This window comes from Carassius carassius, chromosome 45 (genome assembly GCF_963082965.1).
Source record: "Carassius carassius chromosome 45, fCarCar2.1, whole genome shotgun sequence".
Taxonomy (NCBI): domain Eukaryota; kingdom Metazoa; phylum Chordata; class Actinopteri; order Cypriniformes; family Cyprinidae; genus Carassius; species Carassius carassius.
The window spans coordinates 5,674,998-5,702,613 of record NC_081799.1 but is presented as its reverse complement, the minus strand read 5'-3'; the positions used below and the strand labels follow the sequence as shown (position 1 = coordinate 5,702,613).

General features: G+C 37.9%; 1 protein-coding gene across 2 annotated transcripts; it reads left to right on the top strand.

The window, feature by feature from the left end:
- The first annotated feature begins 1,217 nt into the window (after nt 1-1,217).
- On the top strand, nt 1,218-27,613 carry smad2 (SMAD family member 2). Of its 2 annotated transcripts, XM_059539423.1 has the most exons (12): nt 1,218-1,402; nt 1,646-1,724; nt 4,111-4,533; nt 21,054-21,143; nt 22,356-22,549; nt 22,673-22,807; nt 22,891-22,965; nt 24,247-24,300; nt 24,439-24,651; nt 24,881-25,018; nt 25,117-25,261; nt 25,508-27,613. In XM_059539423.1, the coding sequence occupies exons 3-12, from the start codon at nt 4,310-4,312 to the stop codon at nt 25,629-25,631; spliced, it is 1,392 nt and encodes a 463-aa protein (XP_059395406.1). In that variant the 5' UTR covers nt 1,218-1,402; nt 1,646-1,724; nt 4,111-4,309; the 3' UTR covers nt 25,632-27,613. The 2 variants fall into 2 exon arrangements, with proteins under 2 accessions (XP_059395406.1, XP_059395407.1); XM_059539424.1 differs by lacking the exon at nt 1,646-1,724.
- Nucleotides 27,614-27,616: the final 3 nt, after the last annotated feature.

The window sequence follows — 27,616 nt, the reverse complement described above, 5'->3', positions numbered from 1 at the left end:
TTCAGCAGATTTTCATGCCTCAGCTTTTATATTACATTGCAAGCTTTTCATCAGAATTTCATTTTAATGTGTAGCAGCTAAATCAGTCTAGTTAAGGCTTTACACAAGGTTTAATATAGTACAAAACACTGAGTTAAAATGTGATACAAACCAGATTTTAAGATGTAGTTTTTGCCAAATTATACGGAAAAAGACATTGACTCAGAGTTTGACTCAGAACTGCTGTCATTGTTTTACAAATAGTTTTGTTTAATAACTTTCACATAAAAAACCCCTTCCTAATATAAAATTTCTGACAATGTCATACAATTTTCACACAATATTTTCGTTTAATTAAATAAATAATATTTAATTAATTATAGTAGCTCATATGCTTGTTTAAATTGTGAATAATATGACCAGAGTTTGGCCTCTTTCTCCAATGTCTTTTTTCATATATGAAGCCTATATATGTCATAATAACATGAAATTGCATAACAACTTTTGTATGTCTTTTTAATAAATAGCAAACCAGAAAAGCCTGAAACATACTGTACTCGTCCATTGACAGTGATTAATTGTCGGACAATAGCGCCATCTAGTGTCTTGAGCTGGTGCTGCTTCGCCTGCTAATATGACCGGGCTTTGTTTCACCATCAAATATATATTACATTAATTCACCATCGTGAAAATATATGTAGCACAAACCTTGACATAATTTTCCATAACCTGTCATGCACACTTCTTACTCTTTTGCCTAGTTCTCGATGTAAAGGCGAACATCATCGTACTGTTGAAGGCATAAAACACTAAATTGTAAAACATTTCTGTGTGCAAGCTTAATATTTTTATAGCTGTTGTATTACTGCAAATATGCACAGGTGTTTATGCGGTAGTCTTATTTTTACGTGCTGAATGGCGGATGAACACACACAAACTCCACAATCAGATAGTAATTTAGAGGCAGTAACTCGCTCGCTGAGTCCCTCCCCGCTCGGTTCCAGTCTATTATGTCAATAGATGGACAGCTGCATTGACAAACCACTGCCTCCTGCCAGAACCTAAACATCACTGATTAGAAGACACCGTCTGATTAGCCAATAAAAATCGACTGTAGTTTGCATATTCAATTTTGATCGAGATCGACGGTTTTATAAGCCAATCGACGGGAAGAGTATTCATGACTGGCTTCTCGTTTGACCAATAGAAAGCTAGAAGGCGTGGCTTATGCAGAGCCCGTATCGCGTTACGTGCATTAAGGTTAGGTTGCGCGCGCGCTGGAGGCCGTCGTCTGCTGCTGTAATTCGGGTAGAGTGGGAAGGAAAATATTGTTTAAAATCGACTTTTAACTACTCGCGAAGAATCCGTTTCGCTCGGATTTTAAGCTACTCCTTCCTTACAGAGAAAGCGGCTCGCTGAAAGGGTGAGTTGATGGGTAAACGAGAAGATAACGGCTCGTAAACACGTTTGAAAGCTGTTTATTTTTCTGTCAAAGAAAGTAGCGCAGGCTGCTAACGTAGCGGTTTACACGAAATCAATGCTCACACACACTCACACACCGCGCACAAGCGGCCAGATCTCGGCTTTTCGTTCATGCACCGATGAAAGAGTTTGTAATGCAGCGAGGAATGTGAATGTATTGATCTTAGGGTTTGTTCTATTGTAGGCAGAACGGGACAGAGAGTCGGTTAGCGGCCCATGCAGCCATAAGGAGCCCGCGATACACCATCAGACTGCTGGAGAAGGTAACAATGCGTTCATCAATCATTTGACAATCATTGTAAGCTTACAGATCAGATGATGGTTAGGGTAAGCACGGTTGATTTATATATATATTATTAGAATGATACCAGCAGTTAAATATGGTGATGTTTGTTTTGCCCATTTAGTTTGCTAAATATCAAATTGTTTTGCTGAGAGAATACTGGGATATATCTCACACCTGCCTTATTGGCATCTATGTGTTTCTCATTTCAGTCTCTGGCTGTGTGTCAAAACTTTGAGAGCTGCCTACCTAGACGGCATTCTCGGGCATCAGAGTCGCGTTCATAAATGCTGCCACAGTCGAACATTCCAATACGGCGATTATGGGCGAAAAATGTGGTGTTTAAATTCTGTGAACGTTCCAAACGTTCCAAGATATCCGGAATCGCTTGGGGTGTTCCAGAATCCACATCTGGATTTGAACGTTCTGTACGGGTTTATGATGCCACGGAACTTTAAACGTTCCAATATACAGGCCTTTCACCCACCCGAAATGATTTGAAGTAAACCGTTCAAATAACCGTTCAGGACCGAAATGATTCACGTGTTCCATTTACTCCAAAATGCTTTGAACATTTGTTTTGAATCTTCCAAATGCGATGCTCTTGAAATCTGCATGTTCCAAATGTGCTTCTAATATGCAATAAACAATGTAAATTGTTCAAACTGGCATGTGATGTCCAAATTGCTGTCAAGGTTGAGAGGTCACTGGGATATGGTTTTTATTTATTTATTTCTTAAGTTCTGCATTCTTAAAATCAGAAATGGCAATATCGAATGGTCACCCCCTTTTTATTTTTATTTATTTTTTTATACATATGAACAGGCTACACACAAAAGCAGAACTTCCTCTGATAGGTCAACATATTAAACACTTTTTTTTTTCTTCTTCTCGACTGTGGCTGGTAAGAAACTCTCACAGCTCAAAACTTCAGAAAGCTGAGCCCATTAAATCTTTCCTTATGTCATCCATCTGCAACACATCTTTTGGTCTGTTTTAAGAGAAAATTGTCATGATCATGCTGTCAAACATCTTCATTTTGTCCTCATCTTAAGTGAATTACTTGAAGTAGCAATTCTAAGTATTTACAACAATCTTTTCTCATGGCCCATCGATTTTTGTAAGAAATGGCACTCAGATTATGTTGTAAGCCAGACCATAGTGATCAAGATGTTTTACTTCCACTTTTCTTATGCTCACAACATGGCAATATTCGACTGGTTTCTCTGGATGGATTTTGTTGTTTTGTGAAACCTCTTTTTAAATGAAATTATAAATCCTTTTAAATGAAGGCCTTCTGTGGTATTACCTTTTCTTCTGTATAAAATGATCGTTTCAGAGAAATCCCTCGTTTGGTGAATAGGGTTGAGTCACTACCAATATCTGAGTGGCAGAGACCAATACCAGAGAAGCAGTTCTTGGTAAAACAAGAAGACCCCGATCTTTACTATCCTTTATTTAAAGCTGAAATCTGATTTCTGCTCTACTATTTTTACCAGAACAAATTGCAAAAATAAGGATGTTTTAAAACTTGTTTCCCAAAGACTCACCCCCCTGTCATTGGTCAACAAACAGACATTCCTGACTCCAACTTACAGCATTGGTTACACTCATTTTGCTATGTCAGGTCACTAGAAATGAAGTCTTTATCTTGGTATATAACTAAAATAAGTATTTACACTACTGGTTAAAAGTTTAGGGTCAGTATGATATTATTATTGAAAGAAATGAATACTTTTATTCAGAAAATATGCTTTCAATTAATCAAATGCGACAGTAAAAAGGTTAGAGATGTTCCAAAAATGTTTTTATTTTAAACTTTGAACTTTTTATTCAAGCTTTTGAAATGTTGCTGTTTTCACAAAAATATTAAGCAGCACACTTTTTTTTAAACAACTTTTTGTTCCCCAACATTGCTAATAATCAGAAATGTTTCTTAAGCAGCACATAATCATATTAGAATGATTTCTGAAGATCATGTGACACTGAAGACTGGAGGAATGATGATGATAAATTCAGGAATAAATTACATTTTAAAATATTATACCAATCCCAAACTGTATATAAAAACACATCAAAACTAAAAAGAAAAAAAAAATAATCAAACAGTGGTTCAAAATTTTCAAGTAATTATTAGATAATAAAGCATCCAAATATGCAACCCCAACCCCCCCTCCCCCCAAAAAACAAAACAACAACAACAATACTACTAGTAATAATAAAGAAAAAAATTGCCATCCCAGTTGTACAATAGATTTAAAAAATACTACAAAGATGAATTAAAGAGTCAACAATAAACAGGATGTAGTTTGTATTTTACCAAGTCTGTCATTGGCTCGTCTTGATTTCTGCTTCTCTCCAATCAGGTAACTCCTCGCCCCCCATTCCTCTCCTGTTTGCTAAGCTCCTCTGTCCCCTGCCCCTCATAATCCGCCCAGAGACCCTCTTCCTAAAGACCAGTTAGGAACGTTGGGTCTGTTCCTCCCCATTTTCCCAGCCTCCATCTGTCTCTCTAACTCCACCTGCCCAGTAGGGGGCTGACCGCTTATTGGACTCCCCAAAAACATGTCCTCCATCTTGCCTTTTACTCCGCCCGTGGTGAAGCGTCTGCTGGGCTGGAAGAAGTCGGCCAGTGGTTCGAGCGGAGAGCAGAACGGCCAGGAGGAGAAATGGTGCGAGAAGGCGGTTAAAAGCCTGGTGAAGAAGCTGAAGAAGACGGGTCAGCTGGACGAGCTGGAAAAGGCCATCACCACACAGAACTGCAACACCAAGTGTGTCACCATTCCCAGGTACGCCAACACCAAAAGATCACTGCTGTCCTGCTTTCAGATCAGTGTCCTCTTACATTTGTCAGTCTAACACATTGAAATCAAAAACTTTGGGGAAAGAATGAAAATTGTTGTTTACTCATCCTCTTGTTGTTCAAGAAATAAGCTCTAAGAGAGAATCCGGTTTATTGTTAGTTTGCGTAACAATTAGTGGTCGACCGATGTGTCGCCAAGGCTGCAAATTTGACATTTGTGACTCTGGACCACAAAACCAGTTTTAAGTGTACATTTTATACAAGCTGAATAAATAAGCTTTCCATTGATCTATGATACACCTATTTGAATATCTTGAAACTGAGGGTGCAAAAAATCTAAATATTGAGAAAATCAGCTATAAAATTGTCCAAATTCTTGGCTAATTATTTTACCAAAAATTAAATTTTTATATATTTAGGGTAGGAAATGTACAAAATATCTTCATGGAACATGATCTTTACTTAATATCCTATTGATTTTTGGCATAAAAGAAAAATTAATCATTTTGACCCAAACAGTGTATTATTGACTTGTTACAAATATTCCCCAGCGACTTTTGTGCTACAGGTTCACATTCAATTATCAGCATCGGCCAATATTTATTTTCTTTTTGGAGGATATGTCTTTTATTTTGACATTGCTGTGAATGGTGCTCTTGTTCTCCGTCTTAATTCGTTTACGGTCTCTGTTTAACCGTTCTGACTAATAAATTATACTTGCACTGAGCAAAGTAAATGGAATACTTTGCTGCTATGACGTTTTAATGTCATATTTGCTGAAATTAACATAAAAAAAAATATATATATATATATTTATATTTATTTCAAGTAACGGTTACATTGAAATATACTATAATAGAATTGCAGAATCAACTAAATCTAAATAAATAACTTTATTTTACAAAAAGTGTATGATTTACAATATGAAAATTTTTCTTTTTTTTTCCATTATTAAATTATATAATTTAGTAAGTAGCAGTGTTGGGGTGAGTTACTTTTAAAAGTAATGCATTCTGATATTGCGTTACTTTTTATGGGAAGTATTGCATTGCGTTACTTTAGCATGACTTTTTGTTTCATGGGATGGCCTTTAACTAACAGAAAATAAGCAAATGTTACATTTTTGGCAACTTTCTCACCAAAAGTGAAATTAATAAGCTTCAAAGGAAGTGCCTCTGCATTAGTGAATAAATTGGAAACCAAAGTAACTTACTTGGAAATGTAAAAGTAATGTTACTTTACTAGTTACTTAAAATGTAATCTTATGTAACTCGCAATTAATTGTAATGTTACCGCTAACACTGGTTAGTAGTATGTCATGGAAATACATTTAATTTCTATAATTATATGTGTGCTTTTGCTTTATTATTAATATTATAATTTTTTTTTTTAATAACGTGTTTTTACTTTTGAAAAAACACGCGGATGAGTAAGTATTGACTTCCTTTAAGATGTGTAGAATTGCAAGCTAATGGACTTTTTGTTCATTTAAGTCTTAATCTAATTATAAAGCAAGTCCTCTAATGAATCCGAAAGGCTTTTATTTGATTTTAGAAGTGACCTTAGCCGTATCATTGCATGTGTTGCTCCGTGAGTGAAGGTGAAGGCAAGACGCTGAGTTGCGTCTACCGTTGCCAAATATCAGCATTACTTCCCTTTGTTTCTTTAAGTGATTTCTGCTCCATCTGTCTTGACTTGAGTTAAGGTCATTCTGTGCATCTTCACATCACCTCCATTCAGAGCGCACAGAGGCTTCTCATGCTGTATGAATGTCTGCCATATCAACCATCAGGCTGCTTTTATTCCATTTCTCATGACAAATGGTGGAGTATCAGCGCTGCTATTTTAGGGAGATGCTAAGAGGAGAGTATGATGGATGATGGCTCGTGTGCCCGAGCCACAACATATCAATAGATTGAAACCAGTATGGTGCAGATACACAAGGGTTGGGTGATATGTCTAATACATTCAATCTGTTTGTCAGCCTGTTTGGTGATATTTGAGAGAAATACATTTATTTGCAATGGAATTGCTTTAAAGCATTTACAAAAGTATTGATGTACAGATGTACAGTAGGAGCTAAAAAAATTTTAAAATTTATTAACGCTAGCGTAATAACGCATCAATATTTGTAAACGTTCTATAAATCGTCCATTCCTAAGATACACCACAGCTATTTTTAATGTTTAGATCATCATCTAGTAGGTTCTCATCTAATATGCAGCTTTATTTCGATGCGAGTTTCTAAACGATCTGGAAAAGGGCATAAGCACATTTCCTGGGTTAATTCAGTGGGAAGGTGTTGTTGAAATGGGTAATGCTATGCAAGCTTGTTGTATCGGAAAACAGGCATTATCCCTTTTCCTACAGAGATTTATTTCCATTGAGTTCTTGTTGGATCAATTTTACCATCTGAGATCCACAGAATCATTATAGGTTTGTAATTTAACAAACCCTGGCCTGAATGTGCATCTCCCTCCACTGTTAGAAAAATTGTGCAATGGTTATTGTGAAAATTCTGTGCAATTGAATGCTTGATCAGGTTCACTTAGCAAAACCTCTTGGACTGTATGGCCTACAATAAATCCAGGTTAAAATGACCTCCCTCCAGTTGAAATTTGATATTAAAATGATGACTTTTCTTTGCCAACTACGGACTTAGATGCAGAGCTCCGCGCAGAAAGGTTTCATCCAGAGTGCTTTGTCTTCCCTTGAGAGTGGATTCAAAGGGTGGGAAACTTTGCTCCCAACATGTGTTTTCTGCTGCTAATCTATTCTCTAACCTTGGAGGCTTGTGGGAACGGCTGGATCAGTCATTGTGTTCGTCACTTGTCGTGTTTGGTAATGGCTCCCTGGCTGTCCTCTCCAGCCTCCCTCACATACCGGTGAACTAAACGGCTCAACTAGACTATTTTCGGGTGTTTTCAATTTGACTGGTCGATGTTTATTAAAGTCATAATAACTTGTAAATGAAACGAAGATTGGTTTCAGATTTGTTCCGTTTTGCTGTAAATCGTGTTCAGTCAGACATCAGAATGAAACATTTTCTCCTGTGTTTTTTTCAGTCTTGAGTGCATCGCACAGCATAGTTTGGCCAGTGTAGTAGTAAGTGAGCTCCAGTGTTGTTTGGTTGCCAATATTTGTCAAAACCTCTTAATGACTGAAATTCATTTTTATATTAGGTTGGAGTATTTTTTAACATTAACGCGTTTAAATACATTCTACAGATTTTTGACAAATTTTCTATTCAAGTTACCGAAAATTATCAGCCAAAAATTGTAATTTTCGTTTTTGTCCGAAAGAGAATAACGGCCGAAAATATATGCTGCTAATGTTTTTAATTTCTATGTTATTGGCTTGTTCAGTGTCATTAAAATTGAGGTAAATAAAAAAAGAATTTAATTAAAGAATCAGTTATTTTATATTATTTAATTACATTATAATTGAAAATTAATAATTATTATTGTTATTAAAGCAGTTTCGGTGTCGGTTTTCGGCCAAGTGCATCCAGAATTGTTGGTTTTTCGGTGTATCCCCATGATTTCTTTGTATGTTCAAAGTTTGTATATACTTGGCTAGTTCACAATTTTTTATTTTGTTGTACTAGAGCTAAATGGATTCCTGTCTTTGTCGGGAAGTGAATCAGAGCTAAATATGAAATGAAATATGAAACGCTAAGCAGCCTATCTGTATTAAAACTGAAGTGACTAGAGTTTTTAAGGTGATGATTGCACAAGCAGCATTGAATAATTTATCATGTGCTTTTAAAATGCCATGTAAAGGCCAGTTTTTGTGCCAGAGTCATGATTAAACCACCCTGTTGCCCTCCCTAAGGGATATTTATCCAGTAATAGTACATTGCTGGCTCAATCAGTTGTGTGTAATCTCGAATGAAAATCAGGAGGTGCATTGTTCACTTGTTCTGTTTGGGAAATCGGTCTTGAAATCTTCCATACAGATCCAGCTGTATGCCGTGTCTCTAATTTGCTCAAAACGAACGCAATCAGAAGATTCCCGCATACGAACATCCAGAACTAAACCACATGAGCAAGCGTTAAATTTGAGCTGATGTCTGGTCCTTTTCATTACTTGTGACGTTTGTCTTGTTTAAAGGGAAAACAAACCCATATCTGTCTCGACCTGACTTCCTGTTGGAGATCTCAGCAGGCCGTACTATCAGCGCAGGTCTTTTGTGTAGAAGTGCTGATAGTGTGTCTGCAAGATGCCTTCAGTGAGTGTAAGAATGTGAAGAGGGTTTCTGGTGAGGACCGAGTCGACTGGCGCTGCAGGTTTTTTCAAGTCTATTGATTGTAACCTGAAGACTGTTGTCTGTCTGGCTTTCCATGCTATAATTAAGACCCAGCTTTCATTGGGATTCATAAATGATGTTAGATTTGAGGTTAATGTCCTTCTACCAATGTTTTCTTGATGAAAGCTCAGACCAGAATTTATTTGAAATGCTCGTTTTGTCAGTAAAGTGCTATGAATTAGACTCTGTATTATGGGAAATAACAAAAATGCAAATCAATACTACTGAAATCAAGAGGAAGAGACTATCAGGTTAGCCATATAAATAAAAGGATACCAGTGTTATGAGTAGGCAAATCGTTTTACGTTGTGAATTAATGAAGCATTTCAAAATATCAAAATAAATTGCTTGTTCAGACGTCTTTCATTTGAATTAAGATGCTGGTCATTTGGCTCAGCCTGAAATGGGACACTCATTGACTTGGTCATTTGCAGGAATCATCCTGAGATTGGACAGAGACATATGGCTTCCTTTGTGAAGCTTTTTTTTTTTTGGCCTGGGGTCCATTTTAAAACTCGACCCATACGCCTGCTAAACCTCTTCATTTTATATTAAGACTAACTCATTGTCTTCATTAGCTAGTCACCTGGTGCACGGAGAAGTCGTTGCTTTAAAAGAAAAGCCTTTTTGCTTTTATCTCGAGCCAAGTGTAGCTGGAGTGAGGGTAGATGGTGGCCAGCAGATGGACTCTCAGTGGTTTAGTGGGGATGGGGTCTTCACACACCAGGATACAAGGGTTAATACCCTAAAAGTGTGTCATCCGTCTGGGATGTGGATGCCCAGTCATACTGGTGTGAGATCCGGGTCTGTCAACTAGATTTTGGGTATTTTAAATTGCTAATATGAGCATCCGTCTTGTGCATATGATCAACTAATGGAAGTTAGTAATAATAATGAATAAACCAGTGCATTTTGGGTGCAATTTTGTTACATTCTTCAAAATTTTGACTAAAATCGTCTAATATTGATGCTAATGGTTCATAATAGGTTTGTGAATTATCATTATCATGCTTGATTGCACAACTGATTGGCCATCTGCTTTATTGTTAATTTGAGGGTTAAAACTGAATCGGGTTTCTGTTGTGTGTGTGTGTGTGTGTGTGTGTGTGTGTTTTTAAGACTATTGGGAATCTACTGGTGTTGAAACTGAAATCCCCATCCCCCTAAAAGGGGTCATGTGAGTTCATCTAAACTCACTGTGGTTTCACTTCTTTTAATGGTTTTCATATACATTCACTGTTCTTTTTCTTTTTTCCCCTCTTAATGCTGCCTGACATTTCACTTTTAGTATTGGAGCTTTTTTTTTGATAAATTGATATTGTAGGTTTAATTGTGCATACTAACACTTGAAGTTAATCATTGAAACACTACATTTTAGGGTTTAGTGTTTTAAATCGGTTTAGAAACAAAATATAGAATTTATATAGCCATCATTTAATGGTTATCAGCCATAATATAACCTTCAGAAGAACTGGTCAGAATATATATTGGGTCATTGCTAGCAATTATACTGTTCAAGTAGATGTTAAATTATGCGTAAATACTCAAGGGAATTCTTTCTCTAGTGTCACCATGTTGAATTTTATAAGAAATAAATGGCTGCTTTTTTATTTTTTTAATGCTTTTAATGTTCTACAAATTGAACTCCTCACCTTTTAAAATGTCATTGGCGTTTGTCGCTGACTGAAAGTGTCTATTGATCAAGTTCTCTGGGCGTCATGAAATCTTAATTTCCTGAAGGAATAAGGTCATGCTGTACTCTGAGCAAGCTTCACACAATATCTCGGGTGACCTCGTAACATCAGGGTCGGTCTCATTAACTTTTGACATCAGGTAGCAGTGAGTTTACAGGTCGAGGGTTAGCGATACATGCAGTGCTCACATAACCTGCTCTAATGTTAATGTGCTCCTCAAGGGTTGTCTTTCACACACTTTGTCTAAAAAAAAAAGTTTTTTTATGTTGGTTAGTTTGATGTATAAATGCTCATTCTTAGTGTTTGGATGGCTGCTTTAAGTTTCAAGACACAAACACAACAAACTGTTCTTCAATTGTTAATTAGTTATGAAAATCATCATTTACTCAACCTCTTGTCATTCTAAGCCAGTAAGACTGTTCATCTTCTAAAAACAAATGAAGACACTTAAGGAAAGCTGAAAGCTTTCTCTCCCTCCTTTGAATGTCCACACAACCAAAACTCTGATACTTCAAAAAGTTGAGTAAAACTTTATAAGAGTAATCCATATGAATTGAGTAGTTTAAGCAAGTTCTTGTGCATCAAGCAAGTTTGAGACTCTGTGTTTGCCATATTTGCTGTGCTCTTTTATATGCGTGTTGATCAAGGTTTTAGTGGAATGGAGTTTAAATGGAATTATATTTGTTTTATTAATGTCTTCATTTGTGTTTCAAAGATCATATGGGTTTGGAATATGACGTTTGGGCGATATGACGTTCAGTAAATGATATCTGGTCTAAATGACATCAGGTAACTTCGTTAAAAGATTTTAAAGAGCCAATATACTGTATTAACACATTTTTAATAAACTAATAAAACTGTGTCAAACGGTGGTGAACAGCAGTTTAACAAAATATGTATTTTGCTTTAAAACAAGGTTCTGGGAACCTTGAGTAATCACTATTGTTTTAAAAAAAAAAAAAGGAATTAAAACAAAGTCCTTTTAAGACAAGTCGTATTACTCTGCGGCCATCTTTTGAAACACCTCTCAACATTGATGTGCAAATCGTATCTCTTTGAATTGGGAAACATCAAATTCTCCAAAACAATTCACTAAGCTTACGATTAAATTTCATATTTGAAATCGCCAAAGAAATCTGACAACAACTGTGTCATAAATATTATTTCTTTTGCTCAAATAGCATTATAAAAAGCTTACTTTTCAGGCTAGATCAAACTCTATAGTCTAGATTGATGTGTTCTGTTAATGCATAACCTTCATTATTTGAAGTGCGCTTAATAAACAAAGTAGGTTATCAGCTTTAAAATTCTGTCAAATTCCTAACGAAATTCAAATACGGTTTTGGCGCTTCTTAATTTAGCATGATCGACTTCTCTTTAGCGCCTCAGTTTAAGTGGCACATTAACTTACAGCTGCACGATAAATCGAAATGAAATCACGATTCGACAGAAGCTGCAATTGTCATGCGTATCTTTCAGTGAAGCAGGGTTCTGTGATCAGCAGTAAATCTCCATCCGAAGGCCAGAGGGCACTCTCGCTCCGAAACTCCAAATACACCCCGCAGAAGAAACCCAGGAAATCACTCCAGCTGAATGAACAGAAGATTCAACTGCTTTCATTAATTCAACGTGACTAATAAATACATAACTACGATAATATATGGCTATATCCGAGTATGTCTTATTATAATTTTTATTATAGAAATGTTTGATAATGCAATGCTAATCGACATAGCCTTTATCTCGCTTAGAATACTATGAAATATGTTGCATGCCTTATTCTGAAAGTGTGACTTGACATTCAGCCAAGTATGGTTATCCATACTCAGAATTTGTTCTCTGCATTTAACCCATCCGAAGTGCACACACACAGAGCAGTGAACACACACACACACTGTGAACACACACCCGGAGCAGTGGGCAGCAATTTATGCTGTGGCGCCCGGGGAGCAGTTGGGGGTTCGGTGCCTTGCTCAAGGGCACCTAAGTCGTGGTATTGAAGGTGGAGAGAGAACTGTACATGCACTCCCCCCACCCACAATTTCTGCCGGCCCGAGACTCGAACTCACAACCTTTCGATTGCCAGTCCGACTCTATAACCATTAGGCCACGACTTCTGCGTAAGAAGCCACATCATCTCAATGAAGGATTTATTTAAATCACTCGACTGATGCTATGAAGTGAGTTTGGAGTAAAAAGGACAGTTAGATTCAATAAACCGGTTGAAGAAAAATGGTTCACCGGTTCTTTTGTGCTCAAAGTAATGAAAGAAGTGAGGAAAATGTTTTAAAAAGCACGCGAGAGTTAGACGAATTAATTTTGTTCTGCTAGTATGTCATTTTAGCAGTGGAGACATTAGCAGAGAAGGAAGATAGGAGTGACTGATAAACATTAAGGTCAGTAGCTTTTCTGGATTTGCGCCACACCCTTTCAGCAGCTCTAAGCTTAGAACAGTGTTCGCGTAGAACATCAATTAACCAAGGGGAAGAAGGGGTGTTACGGGCTGGCCTGGAAGATAAGGGACAAACAGTGTCTAAACAAGATGTAAGAGTGGAGCAGAAAGTATCAGTAGCACTGTTAGCATCCAAATTTGCTAAAAGTTTAGGGGAAGGAAATGAAGATGAAACCATTGCAGATAGCCGGGAGGGTGAAAGTGTGCGTAGGTTACGTCGAAAGATGACATGTGAAGGGGTAAGTGATGTGTCAGGGACCATGTTGAGGTTAAGAGTGAGGAGGAAGTGATCCGACGTGTGCAGTGGAGTAACCAGAACATGATCAGTAGACCAGTGTTGCGTATAAATAAGGTCAAGTTGGCTGCCTGATTTGTGAGTAGCAGTAGTTGACACTCGGTAGAGATCAAAAAGAGGCAAGCAGAGTGTGGAAATCAGCATACAGAGGTTTATCTAGGTGGATGTTGAAATCTCCAAGCATAACTAGGGGAGTAACTTCCTCGGGAAAGGTTGAGAGCAACACATCTAATTCATCCAAAAAGTTACCCAGTGGTCCTGGGGGTCGATAGACAACTACAAAATGTATTTTAAGAGGGTAGGTAACAGTAACTGAATGAGATTCAAAGGAGCTGTTGATACCCAAAGATGGTAAAGGATTACATTTCCAATCATTAGAGATGAGCAGACCAGTACCTCCACCTCTTCCAGTCAAATAGGGGGAGTGAGAAAATGAGAAATTATTGGTGAGTGCTGCAGGTGTAGCAGTGTTCTCTGGTTTGATCCAGGTCTCTGTTAGGGCCATGATATTAAGCTTTAAATGACTAATAATAGAAGTAATGTAATTGTTTGTTTTAATTTGTTTACAGCAGACTGCCAATTCCAGAGACCAATATAAAAATAAAGTAGTGTATTAGCAGATATAGGCAAAGTGCACAGGTTGTTAAGATTGCGCTGCCTACATTGTGTGATGTGTTGTTTGAGAGTAGTAGGGATCTGGAAACACATAGTAAGATTTGGTTATAAACAAAAAACAACTGAAACAGAAATGAAACAAAGAGAAGGAAAAAGAGATTAATAAAAACAATACTTATATTCCCTGCCCGTGTACCTGCACGGTAGAGTCAATGGTCTTTACACTCTTCGGTCTTCACACGAGGAGGGCTTAAAGGGTTAGTTCGCCCAATTTGCAAAATTATGACATTAATAACTTTCCCTTATGTTGTTCCAAACCCGTGAGACCTCTGTTTATCTTTGGAACACAGTTTAAGATATTTTAGATTTAGTCCGAGAGCTCTCAGTCCCTCCATTGAAGCTGTGTGTACGGTATACTGTCCATGTCCAGAAAGGTAATAAAAACATCTTCAAAGTAGTCCATGTGACATCAGAGGGTCAGTTAGAATTTTTTGAAGCATCGAAAATACATTTTGGTCCAAAAATAGCAAAAACTATGACTTTATTCAACATTTTCTTCTCTTCCGTGTCTGTTGTGAGACAGTTCAAAACAAAGCAGTCTGGATATCCGGTTCGCGAACGAATCGTTTGATGTAACCGGAACTTTTTGCACCAGTTCACCAAATCGAACTGAATCGTTTAAAATGGTTCGCGTCTCCAATACGCATTAATCCACAAATGACTTAAGCTGTTAACTTTTTTAATGTGGGTGACACTCCTTCCGAGTTCAAACAAACCAATATCCCGGAGTAATTCATTTACTCAAACAGTACACTGACTGAACTGCTGTGAAGAGAGAACTGAAGATGAACACCGAGCCGAGCCAGATAATGACTCGTTCACGAGTCAAGAACCATTTCTGTCAGACGTGTCCGATTCGAGAACCGAGGAGCTGATGATACTGCGCACATGTGATTCAGCGTGAAGCAAGCCGACACACAGAGCGTCTGAACCGAACTGATTCTTTTGGTGATTGATTCTGAACTGATGCTGTGCTAATGTTATGAGCCCAGGTAAACCGAAGGCTTGAATCAAGGGCAATTATCGCCAATGACGCCATTACGTCGAGCGCTAAAGAACCAATGAACCGTTTTCTTCAACCGGTTTATTGAATCGAACTGTCCGAAAGAACTACTGGTGATCCGAAAACCGATGCAACCGGTTCTTGACTCGTGAACGAGTCAGTCTTTTGTTCGTTATCTGGCTCGGCTCGGTGTTCATCTTCAGTTCTCTCTTCACAGCAGTTCAGTCAGTGTACTGTTTGAGTAAATGAATTACTCCGGGATATTGGTTTGTTTGAACTCAGAGGGAGTGTCAGCCACATTAAAAAAAGTTAACAGCTTAAAGGTCCCATGACATGAAAATTTCACTTTCTGAGGTTTTTTAACATTAATATGAGTTCCCCCTAGCATGTATTTGGTCCCCAAGTTTCTAAAAATTTTAATCGGTGTAAATCGAGATTTTACTGTCTTTCTCTGCCTCTGAGAAAACGGAAGCTCAAACGGCTGATCTGGAATCTCCTCTTTGTGACGTTGTAAAGAGAAATGTTACCTCCCCTTTCTCTGCTTTACCCGCCCAAATATTTACATATAATTCAGTCGCAATGTCAGCAAAGGCGTTACAAACAGACTTTAATGATATGGATTCGACAGCACCGGCACAAACAGTGAGTAACAGTGTTCATTAATGCCTGATCTGTGATCAGTGATTTCTGATGTGTAGTTAATCATTCAAGTTCACACAGACTTTCTTTCTAAATCGTTTAATACTGTTTATGCATTGAATCAAGCCAGTGACTAAACGATCAACTTCACGTTGTTTCTCTTAGTAGCATGAAACAAATCTGTTATTTAAATTGTGATTTAACTACAGAGAGCGATCAAAGAACGCTCCCTTTTTTTCGGAGCTGTCACACATCGCGAGTACATCTGCACACTTGCCTAAACTGCCGTTACAACAAATGACGCTGTTATGCTGCACAACGGAGCTCCTACTGTATTCATGTGTTTGCATATATATATATATATATATTTATATTTGAGAGGGGTTCCACATGTAATACGCATTTCAAATGCAAAGATGTCAGCCAATCACAACAGTTGTCGTTTCCTCGGAGTCTCACAGCAGACACGCCCCTTCAAACAGAGCATTCAAAGCATTTAAAGAAAAGGAAATAATCCATGTCATGGGACCTTTAAGTCATTTGTGGATTAATGCGTATTGGAGACGCAAACCGTTTAAAACGATTCAGTTCAATTTGGTGAACTGGTTCAAAAAGATCCGGTTACATCAAATGATTCGTTCACGAACCGGATATCACAAACGGAGGTCTTACTGGTTTGGATCGACATGAGGGTGAGTCATTGATGACACAATTTTCATTTTTCGGTGAACTATCCCTTTAAATGTGGTATTTTTTTTCAAGTGCTTTCAGATGGAGCAGCATTTACTACACAGAACTGTAGTTCACTAACAAGCTACACAAACAGCTTTCATTATCGCAAAATTTATCATATCTTTCTCATTGCTACTATAGTATGATAAAACATAAATGAACATCAAAGGGTGTTTAAAAGAAGAGCTTACAGTACTTAATGAAATGTCTCATGTAACTGCTCATTCAGTGTTTCAAACTGTGGAAAATGTGTAAAGCTTGTAAACAACACCACATAACATTTCCCTCTGAATAACTTACTTACTTACTGCCCATTATGCCTCTGGCATGTAGGGCAGCAACGAAGGTCCTCCACTCTGGTCGATTCTGGGCTATTTTCTGGACATCTCCCCATGTCAGGTTCATATATTTCATTTCTTCCTCTACTGTACGACGCCAGGTGATCTTTGGTCGTCCTCTCTTTCTTCTCCCTTCGGGTGTCCAATGAAGGGCTACTCTTGGGATGCTGTCTTGCTCTCTTCTCAAAATATGGCCAATCCAGTTCCAGCGCCGCTTTGTTACAATGCTACCCATGCTGTCTTGTTGACATCTTGTTAATAGATCCTCATTTGATATCTTGCTTGGCCAAAAAATCCGACAGATTCTTCTCAGACTCCTTGTGTGGAAGACTGACAGTTGGCATATGTCACTTGCTGTCATTCTCCAGCATTCTGCGCCATACAGTAAGGTGGATAGAACGCAGCTCTGATATAATTTTAGTTTTGTCTTGGTTCTATACTGCTGAGACTCCCATATGTTGTTTAGCATTCTGAATGCATTTCTGGCTTTGTTGATTCTGTTTTTAATGTCATTGTGTGCACCCCCATCGTATCTTACAGTACTCCCAAGATAGGTGAACTCATTTGTTGTTAGTAGAGCTTCTCCATTCACGTGTATCGGTAATGGATCTAGGATGTTTAGCACCATTACTTCAGATTTCCTCTGGTTTATCTTCAGGCCAACTTGCTGTGCAAAGTAGCTGAGACGTGTTGTTTTCTCTTGCATGTGTTGGTGAGTGTGTGAAACTAGAGCCAGATCATCAGCAAAATCAAGGTCTTCCAATGTTGAGAAGAGGGTCCATCGTATACCTCTTGATTTATCTTCTGTTGTGCGGCGCATCACCCAGTCGATAACAATGTTGAAGAGCAATGCTGACATTACACATCCTTGTCTGACTCCTGTCTTTACCTGAAATGCCAGGCTACTGTTTCCCACCCGGCATTTGAAATTGGCATAAAAGGTCTTGATGAGGTCCACTGTGTGTTGTGGAATTCCATACATCCTTAAGATGTTCCAGAGGCCGTCTCGGTGTATACTATCGAATGCCTTTTCAAAGTCTATAAAATTGATGTACATTTGCCTCTGCCATTCTGTGCATTGTTCTATGATATTACGAAGTGCAAATATCTGGTCAATGCACCCTCTCCCCTTACGGAATCCTGCCTGTTCATTCCTGAGTTTCTTATCTACTGCTTCTTTAAGTCGTCGCTCAATGATTTTTGCCATGATTTTGCTTGGTATAGATAGGAGTGTGATTCCTCGCCAATTGTTACAATCTCTCAAGTTGCCCTTCTTTGGTATCTTTATGATAATTCCTTCCGTCCAATCATCAGGTATTTCCTTTTCCTCCCAGATATTTTTGAATAGTGGTTGAAGTATTTTTGAGGCGAGGTCTGGGTCTGCTTTGAAAAGCTCTGCATTCAGGTTATCTTGGCCAGGGGCTTTTCCATTTTTTAGGGATTTAATGGCTGAGACAATTTCTTCCTTTGATGGTGGTTCAATGCTAATGTCCAGGTCATTCTCTGCATGCTGGACATCTGGTTCTATTGTGGGTGGTGGTCTATTTAGAACTTCCTGGAAGTGCTCTGCCCATCGGGCTTCTTGTTGTGACTCAGTTGTCAATAGCTGACCCTTTTTGTCTACTATTGGTGCCTCAATTGTTCGTCTGTGTTTGCCACTCACTATTTTGGTGATCTTGTAGACTTTTCCTTGCTCCCCTTTTCTAGCTGCCTCTTCTGCTTGACTTGCGAGATCTTCTAGATATGCTCGCTTGTCTGCTCTGGCTTTCCTTCGCACTGCTTTGTTTGTTTCTTGGTATTGTTTCCTGTATTTTTCTTTAAGCCGTTCAGACTTTGTCTCATTTACTTTCTTCTTTAGGACCCTTCTATTTTCTACAGTTTGCCATGTGTCGTCACTTAACCATTCCTTCTTTTCCTTGTGCTTGTATCCAAGACAGGCTTCACTGGTCTTCACATAGGCTGTTTTGGTCTGTTCCCACAAAGTGTTGATATCATCTGGTTTAGGCTCTGTATGATCCAACATATCTGCTAATGCCTGAAATCTGTTCTTTAGTTGTAGCACAAAACAACCTTTGACCTTGGTATCATGTAGCTTTTCGACATCAAATTGTTTTCTGGCTGTCTTTCTGCTTCCTGTTTTCCTAAGCTTTATTCTCAGCACAGCTGTTACCAGGTGATGATCACTACCAACGTCTGCTCCTCGTTTGACCTTAACATCAAGTAAAGAGCGTCTCCATGTGCCATTTATCATGAGATGATCTATTTGATGTGCATAACCTCTGAATAACCATCCTGCATAAATAAGCTCCTCAGTCAGCCAGAAAAATATCTATAAAGTGGAGCTTTTTGCTAAGTTTATGTGCTATATTCATATTTTTACTTAACCTGTTGTCCACATGATAAGTGTATGCAAGGAGCTAAAGCTATAATTCAACAGCACCTATATAATAGTTATGTTACTTAAGAAGAAAACGGACTGGATGTGTGAAAGACACGACATAATGTTTATTGAAGAGCCCAAACGACACCCAGATGATGCAGACATTATGGTCCATGACATTGGCTGTGTTAGAAACGGTTTTTTATATCTGTATATAGTTCTCCATTTGAAAAAGACATTTATCTCTTAAGTGAACCTTATTTCCCAGGACATCCACAAGAGGAATTAAAATGCTGATAAGACATAAAACAGATGAGACACAAACACATGACAGTATGATTGAAAAAAATTAAATAAAAATCACTTATTTTTTGACACCATTAAAAAAAAAAATATTTGATGCCTAATTTTGTTTCTTATAGGAGCCAAAGCCTTAGTTGTTTTTTTATTTTTATTTTTTTTTGTCTGGAGCCCTGTAGGAACTTTCTTGCTTTTTTTTTTTTTTTTATATCAATGCATTTTGTTTTTTTTGCTTTGAGGCAATATTCTTAGACTTGAATTGGATTCCTGAGGCTGACTTTCTTTCTCCAGTAAGTGTACAGTACAGCAAAGCTGCATTTATATTCATTTGGTTATTGCCTGTGTGTACAGGAAAAATACTTCTGTTGCCCATAGGCCCGCTGCTGCAGGAAAAATGTAAATGAGCAATTTAATAAGTGAAATCATCCAATCTCAGTATTTGGAAAGGTTTTCAAGTGCACTTGTGGTAAGAACAGGCCGATGGTGGAGTCTGGCACGTGTTTCTGAGTCCCTTTTCAGAGACTGTTAAACCACAGGGGGCCAAAGCTTCATTCATCACATATCAAGTCTGTGCGAGTCGTGTTCCTGTCACGTCACCGTGTCTGTTTCTCATCCCATGTTTCTTTTTCAGAACTACTGAAGGTCTGTGTGCTTGTCTGATCGACTGATAGCCTTCTTTATCTTGAGTGTGATGTAGTCAAACGACAGTAGGTCATATGCTCCTGTCCTGTGCTGCATGTTTAAATGTTGATATCTGATGTGAAATTCAACCCCTGAATGAAACGTCTTTTATAATGTTAATTGCCCTGTTCATCTCATAACACACCGCATGATGACCGGGGAAGAGATAATGCACTGTAACTAGAGCTGGGCGATGTAGCAGGAAATATTAGCAGATATTAGATATCGACGTAGCATAGAAATGTAAAAAATGACAGGAAACATAAATATTAATCAACTTTAGTGTAATAACTTAATAAAATTAATAATTTAGTGTTCCTTTAGCTCAAGTGGTAGAGCATTGCTATAGGTTGGGGGTTCGAATCCCCGGGAACACATGATAGGTAATAATGTATAGCCTGAATGCACTGTAAGTCGCTTTAGATAAAAGCGTCTGCTAAATGCATACATTTTAATTTAATAACTAACATAGTGCTGTTAAAATAAACAAGGCATTGCTTTTTAACTAAATGAACGAGAAAACAATTTTGTACAATTGTCAGACAAGTAATAAATGACAATTTATCTAAATTTATTACAAGGTTTCAGTAAATATGGAAACATTTGAGTACGAATCCGTTAATTTACACGAACGATCTGAGATGACTCCTAGAAATGAATGTCTATTTTCCATTGTGAATATATTGTGAATGTTCAATATATCGCCCAGCCCTATCTGTAAATTTGAAATACATTTGTCAGTTTCTCTTCGGTTTTCTCATCTCACTGTTATATGTGAATTTTCCATTAGAGTGGCGTCTTTTATTCGAGGTGGGCCGCGTTGTTCGCCAACTTCAGGTGACCTGCGCGAAACATCTCAAATAAAAGAAACGATGCCCTTCAATTGTCCCGCCATGGTACTTCATCTTGGTATTTTTGAATGAATCATGCCCCATGTTTATCATTTTTTTGTTTCCTTGTGTTTTTTTTCTTTCTTTTTGTTTTTGTTTTTTTACTTTCTGTGCACAGCAATTGCTCTGAAATTTGGGGACTGAGTACACCAAATACGATAGAACAGTGGGATACCTCAGGCCTTTACAGCTACCCTGACCAAACCAGGTGAATATCCTCTCCTGACACTGTGCCACACTCACCCCACGAGACACAGGTGGGGCTGAACGAGCACAGCGGGCTCTGGGGGCCGCCAAATAAACACTTTAACGTGCTTAGTTATAGTTGATGTAGAGTTAATGTCCTGAAGATTTCTAATTCTAAATGTTACAATAGATTTAAAGCAGATGGATACGTTTTCATAATTCCATACATTCCCTTCACTAAAGCAAGTTTAAAACAGTGGTTCTCAACTGATTTTATTTATTTATTTATTTATTTATTTATTTATTTTTTGACCCAAACAAAATATTACTGAATTTATGCAGAGGTGAATCTTTTATATTTGCATTCATATATACTAATGTTTTATATATATATATATATATATGCACTGAGCCAAAGTTTGGGGTCAGTAAGGTGTTTTGTTTATTTTTATTTTTTTAAAATTCCAACTAATGCTGCTATTCAAGCAAGAATAGACATTTTATAATGTTAAAAAGGATGTCTGTTTCTTATAAATGTTGTTCTTATGAACTTATTAATCAAAATATATTCGGGAAAAAAATCACTATAGAAACAAATTCAAATATTGAGCAATATTTTAAGAATAAAATATATGAAAAAATAGAAAACTGGTATTTAAAGTTTTAATTTTAAAGATTTGTTTTTAATTTAATGTTGAAAATGTATGTATATTTATATATCGTAGATGTATATGAAGTATTATTTACTTTATGTATTTATTTATTTTTGTTTTTTAATGATCAAATAAATGAGCAATTAGTGAGCATAAGAAACTTTTATAAACATAAAAAAAAAGCCTGCCGACTCCAAACTTTTGACTGATGTCCTATATGTAACAAAGTAATATATTTTGATTGTTTGTGCATTAAAATAAACATGAAACACTTTCCACATTTTAAAACTTTTCACTGTTAAATGGATTGTTTTTCTTTGTCCCATGATGCATAGCACTCATTTTTGGGGTCACCAACCATTAGTTGAGAACCAGTGGTTTTAAAATATTAGTATTCTGTTATTGTAGCTCTTAGATGTTTTAATGATAATAGATGAATTGTGCATCTCTGTTGTTACGATGTGCTGTCTAATCTCACCATCTCCCCTCTTCCCTCCATCCATGCATGTCTTTCTCTGCTCATTTGGCACACTCCCTCTCTTCCATTTCTCTCGCCCTCTCTCTGTGGACGCTCGGGTCAGATCTCTGGACGGCCGTCTGCAGGTGTCTCACCGCAAAGGTCTGCCTCATGTCATCTACTGCCGCCTGTGGCGATGGCCCGACCTGCACAGCCACCACGAGCTGCGCGCCATCGAGACCTGCGAGTACGCCTTCAACCTCAAGAAGGATGAAGTCTGCATCAACCCCTACCACTACCAGCGGGTGGAGACACCAGGTATGGAAATTGGCAGCTGAATTGCCAAAAAAGCTTTTCGGCAATATGTATTATTTGAATGGAAATAGCTTTGCTTTTTCCTGTTGAGCATTCATTCAATCATCTGAACATTGGCTCCTGTAGTTCTTCCTCCTGTCCTCGTGCCAAGACACACGGAGATCCTGACTGAGCTGCCTCCTCTGGACGACTACACCAACTCCATACCGGAAAACACCAACTTCCCAACAGGGATCGAGCCTCCTAACAATTATATACCAGGTAGGAATACACACCAAAGACTGTATATGTTATTGTGTAGTTCAAGAGTAATAACAAGTTGTTTGTGATTTCTGTGTGTTCAGAAACTCCTCCACCGGGATACATCAGTGAGGATGGGGAGGCCAGCGACCAGCAGATGAATCAAAGTATGGACACAGGTACATTCCCACTGTGACACCACTACATGGGAAGGATAGCCACGTGTGTTTGTACTTTAGACCATAAAGCACAATCCTGCTTTTACTGCAGTAGTTTGCTTTCTGTGCTCCAGTCAGATTTCCCCTAAATTATCTTCTGATTGAATTCTACTTAATAAACCGTTAGTTCACCCAAAAATGGAAATTCTGTAATGTCTGTAATCATGTCGTTCCAAACTCGTAAGCCCTTCGTCCATCGCCGACTCCTGCATCAGCAACACCATGTATCGTGGTACTCTTGTGAAATGGGCATCGAAGACTGGCACGGAAGAGAAGGATTGTTCAAAGACATTGTTTTCTTTGCACACAAAAATTATTCTTGTAGCTTCATAATATTACGGTTGAACCACTAGTATCACATGGTCTATTTTAACAATGTTCTTACGACCTTTCTGGGCCTTGAAAGTATCAGTTGCGTTGTTGTCTATGGAGGGTCAGAAAGCTCTCGGATTTCATCAAAAAATATCTTGATTTTGTTCTGAAGATGAGCAAATGTGGGTGAGTAATTAATGGCAGAATTTTCATTTTTGGGTCAACTATCCCTTTAAAATAATGAACTTCTCTAATCTCCCGAGTCCCAGGAAAGAACAAGTGTTTTTTAGTACACCACACAACTTGTAAAATGTGAACAGCGTTTAGCAACCTGAAGGACGAAAAAGTTTAACTTAGGATCTAGCTATCTATCTATCTAAAAACACTTTAAAATTTAGATTTGTTTGAAATAAAAATTCCCAATTTTCTAAATGAGTGTGATTTTATTAATTCATCCTTGCATTTATTAATTTAATGGTACTGTAACATGATCTTCCAGTGAAGTGACCGATTTCTCTCTGATGATGTCATAATTGCAAGTTTGCATTCGAACCTGCCTTGTCCAATCATAAACTAATGGATAGAACCAACACCATGCCCTGCGTTGGTATTTTAGTTTTTTGTCTCATTACAGAAGAGAAGATCGGTCACTATTTATTACACTGCTAATTTTAGTTTTCCAGGCTGTTGTGTCCAGAATTTCATTTCTACCAAGAATTTCCATTTTACCGCTTTTTGCTGCCATTCTTACTTAGAATTTAGTGTTCTGTTTGGAACCTTTACCTTTAGTAACCTTTAGTAAATTTTGCTTATGCTATGGACAGGAATCATTTCTCAAATCACATGCATATTTTGAGTGAAAGAGGATAAAAAAATTGTGAGTGTGTGTGTGTATATTTATTTATTTATTATTTTTATTTATTTTTTCAGGTTCTCCTGCGGAACTGTCGCCAAGCATACTCTCGCCCGTCAATCATGGCATGGGTAAGACCTTACTAACGGCTTTAACTCACTCTCAATACATCTTCAGAGACCTTACAATCTTAAAAAATTAGTTTTACTACCATAGTCTGAGCTTGTCAGGTTGTTCTTACGTTTGGTCTTTTTTCATCTTTCTTTCAGACCTTCAGCCAGTAACTTACTCAGAGCCTGCGTTTTGGTGCTCTATAGCTTACTATGAACTCAACCAGCGGGTCGGAGAAACATTCCACGCCTCTCAGCCGTCCCTCACTGTGGACGGCTTCACAGACCCCTCCAACTCCGAGCGCTTCTGCCTGGGCCTGCTGTCCAACGTCAACCGCAACGCCACTGTGGAGATGACCCGGAGACACATAGGTACCAAGACCTCTTCAGCTGCTCTGTTATCAAGTGTTTCAGTTGAAGTTTAGGAAACAGTTCACCCAAAAATTACACTTGGCATATTTTATTTGATCATGTCATTCCAAACCTGTGTATTACTTACTTGGTTTAATGGAAGATATTTTGATGAATGTCTTTGTTTGTACAATGTACGTCAATGGGGTCCAAAACTAAATTTTTGTGTTGATGTTTTTTTTTTTAATAGGACGAGGGGTCAGGCTGTATTATATTGGTGGGGAAGTGTTTGCCGAATGTCTTAGCGATAGCGCCATCTTTGTTCAAAGCCCTAACTGTAATCAGAGGTATGGCTGGCACCCTGCGACAGTCTGTAAAATCCCTCCAGGTAAGAGATTCACTCCCTCTTTACGGTCCTCTGCACAATACAGTTTATTTTTTTATTAACATCCAACCATTATGACGTAATGATACTCTCTGTCTTAGGCTGTAACCTGAAGATCTTCAATAACCAGGAGTTTGCGGCACTGCTGGCTCAGTCGGTGAACCAGGGCTTTGAGGCTGTATACCAGCTGACCAGGATGTGCACCATTCGCATGAGTTTCGTCAAAGGCTGGGGAGCCGAGTACAGGTATGGACAATCAAATGGACTTGATCTGAGAGTTTTTAGTAAAAATAAATGGTAAAAACCTGATATAATTTAGCTTTAAATTTTGAATGCATACGTTTTTGACCTTTTTTTACATAATAGTAAAAATGTGTAAAAAGCTTGGTTTAAATTACACTTACAGTGAAATGTCAATTTCTCAATGAATTCACTAAATGAATTAATATAGTTGATATATGATACAGCCTGTGAACGTTGATTGTTGTGTAGACGGCAGACGGTGACGAGCACCCCCTGCTGGATCGAGCTTCACCTGAACGGCCCCCTGCAGTGGCTGGACAAGGTCCTGACCCAGATGGGCTCGCCCTCTGTACGCTGTTCCAGTATGTCCTAATCGCCGTGACCAAGCTCTCTGTCCTCTGCCCCCAAAACGACTGATTCTACAATCACATCAACCGACAAAACGAAGAACAACAGACTTACTCGAACCCCGCCCCCTCTTTCTCTTTCATAGTAATCGTGAGCCTTTCTCTATCTCTGTCCTCCTGACACTGATGTTCTCTCCGTTCGGACCTGAACGCAGCACTTGCTGTCTCATCAGCTTCATGCACCTTTAATTCTCTCTTGTTTTCTTTCATAAACCCTCAATATTACATGTATTAGTAGTAGAATTTGAAATGTATATTGGTTTTTATTTGATTTTCATGGTTTTCGAGAAGGAGGGAAGGTGCGTATGTTGTGTGGAAGTTCAAGAAGGCAGTAAATAACTTCACACACTTGTAGCGGCAAGGCTTTTCTCCCCCTGATGAAGTAAATACTCTGAAACTACGATAAATTTTCCTGGATTCCGTTCCCAATCCCGTCGTTCAAGGAGGTTACTTTTTCTGGCAAAAAGTCGCATTCTTTGTTTTTATACACGTTATTATTGATGCAGATTGACACGTTAACTTAATCATTTTTTTTGATTTTCTTCAGTAATGCCAAAAGATACTTGTATTTAGTTAATTTTATTTCATTACTTTTTTTTTTTTTTACGACTTATTTCCCCAGACCACTATATAAAATGTTGCCTTTGATTTGAGGTATGCTGCAGCAAGTCATGCTTCTTTTCTTCAGACTTATAGAATGTTTAACGAAAAAAAAAAAGGCCCACGTTCAATTTGAACTTAACGCCGCCCCTCAGAATTAACTTTTTATTCACTGGGTGAAATATTCACTAGTTAGCTGTGGAGTGGTTTTGGAGTCTGGTTTCTTCAGAAAGTGGCTTCTTTTAGGGACTTTCGAAGGTTATTAAAGCGTCTCGCGCAGTCCAGATCTTTAAAATAAAAATGACAAAAGAATAAAAAAACAAATCAAGTATTTAAGCTTTAAGTGTTTATAAACTAGGTTATCCTTCACAATTACGATATTTCCCCCCCCCCCCACTTTATCTTTCTTTTAGCTACGTTTTGTATTTTCATGTATTTTTATATATAAATATATTTAAGATCTTTAAAGCTCTCTTCCTTTTTATTAGAATTGAATATTTTTTTAGATCATGCCCTCTTTTTAAAGGATCATGGCTTCATAATGAAATGTCCTATCATACGAAAACGTTATTTAGCATGAAATTTTTATAAGCGCAAATATCTTTTCTCCTCTGTCTCCGCTTTCTAATTCAATCTGTTGTCCCAGTTAACGTACCCCATCTTACTTTATTTTTCTTTCAGTTGCTTTCGTCCCATGTTCACAACACATTACTGTATAACCCCGCCCCTCAAAGTATGGTTACCTGAAACCATGGCGGTGTTCTATTCGTTTGCAATTGGGGAATAAAAAAAAGACTAAACAGGTTGCTTCTACAGGGAGAACTGTGCAACTTTAGTGTGCGTGCTCGTTGTACAACTTTTGCTAATGACTGTGATATAGCTGTCTGTTATTCTTTACTTGTTGTGGCAGTGACCAGGCGTTGCAAATATCCATTCCCCTCTTCCCACCTCTGTCTCCATATTTTCCTTCATTGATCTTTACTACTCTTGCGATTGTACTTTAAGTGCATCTAGTAAAAAGCTGACGAAGATGTGGTGGCCCGTTTTTAAAGCCGATGAGCAGCCATTAAGACACTGGGAACATTGTTTGCCATTTTTGACTGGGTGTGGAACGAAAACCAAATAGAACTGAAAGTGGACCAGACATATATGCATATAAATGTGTATATATAATTTTATTTGACTTTTTTTTTTTCTATTTTGCAAAGCATTTAACAGTTGGTGAGCTTGTTTTACCATTAGAGAGATGTATTGGTAGGACGTGAACTTCAAGCGATAAGCTTTTCAGGCGTGTTGCATATGCAGACTTCATAAATACACTAATAAAAAGTTTTAATTCTCATGTTAACAC

Coding starts and splice junctions, on each gene's coding strand:
- smad2 (XM_059539424.1), top strand. CDS start 4,310: ATGTCCTCCATCTTGCCTTTTACTCCGCCCGTGGTGAAGCGTCTGCTG. Junction 22,550..22,672: donor CCAGCGGGTGGAGACACCAG/GTATGGAAATTG, acceptor TGGCTCCTGTAG/TTCTTCCTCCTGTCCTCGTG. Junction 24,301..24,438: donor GCCCGTCAATCATGGCATGG/GTAAGACCTTAC, acceptor TCTTTCTTTCAG/ACCTTCAGCCAGTAACTTAC.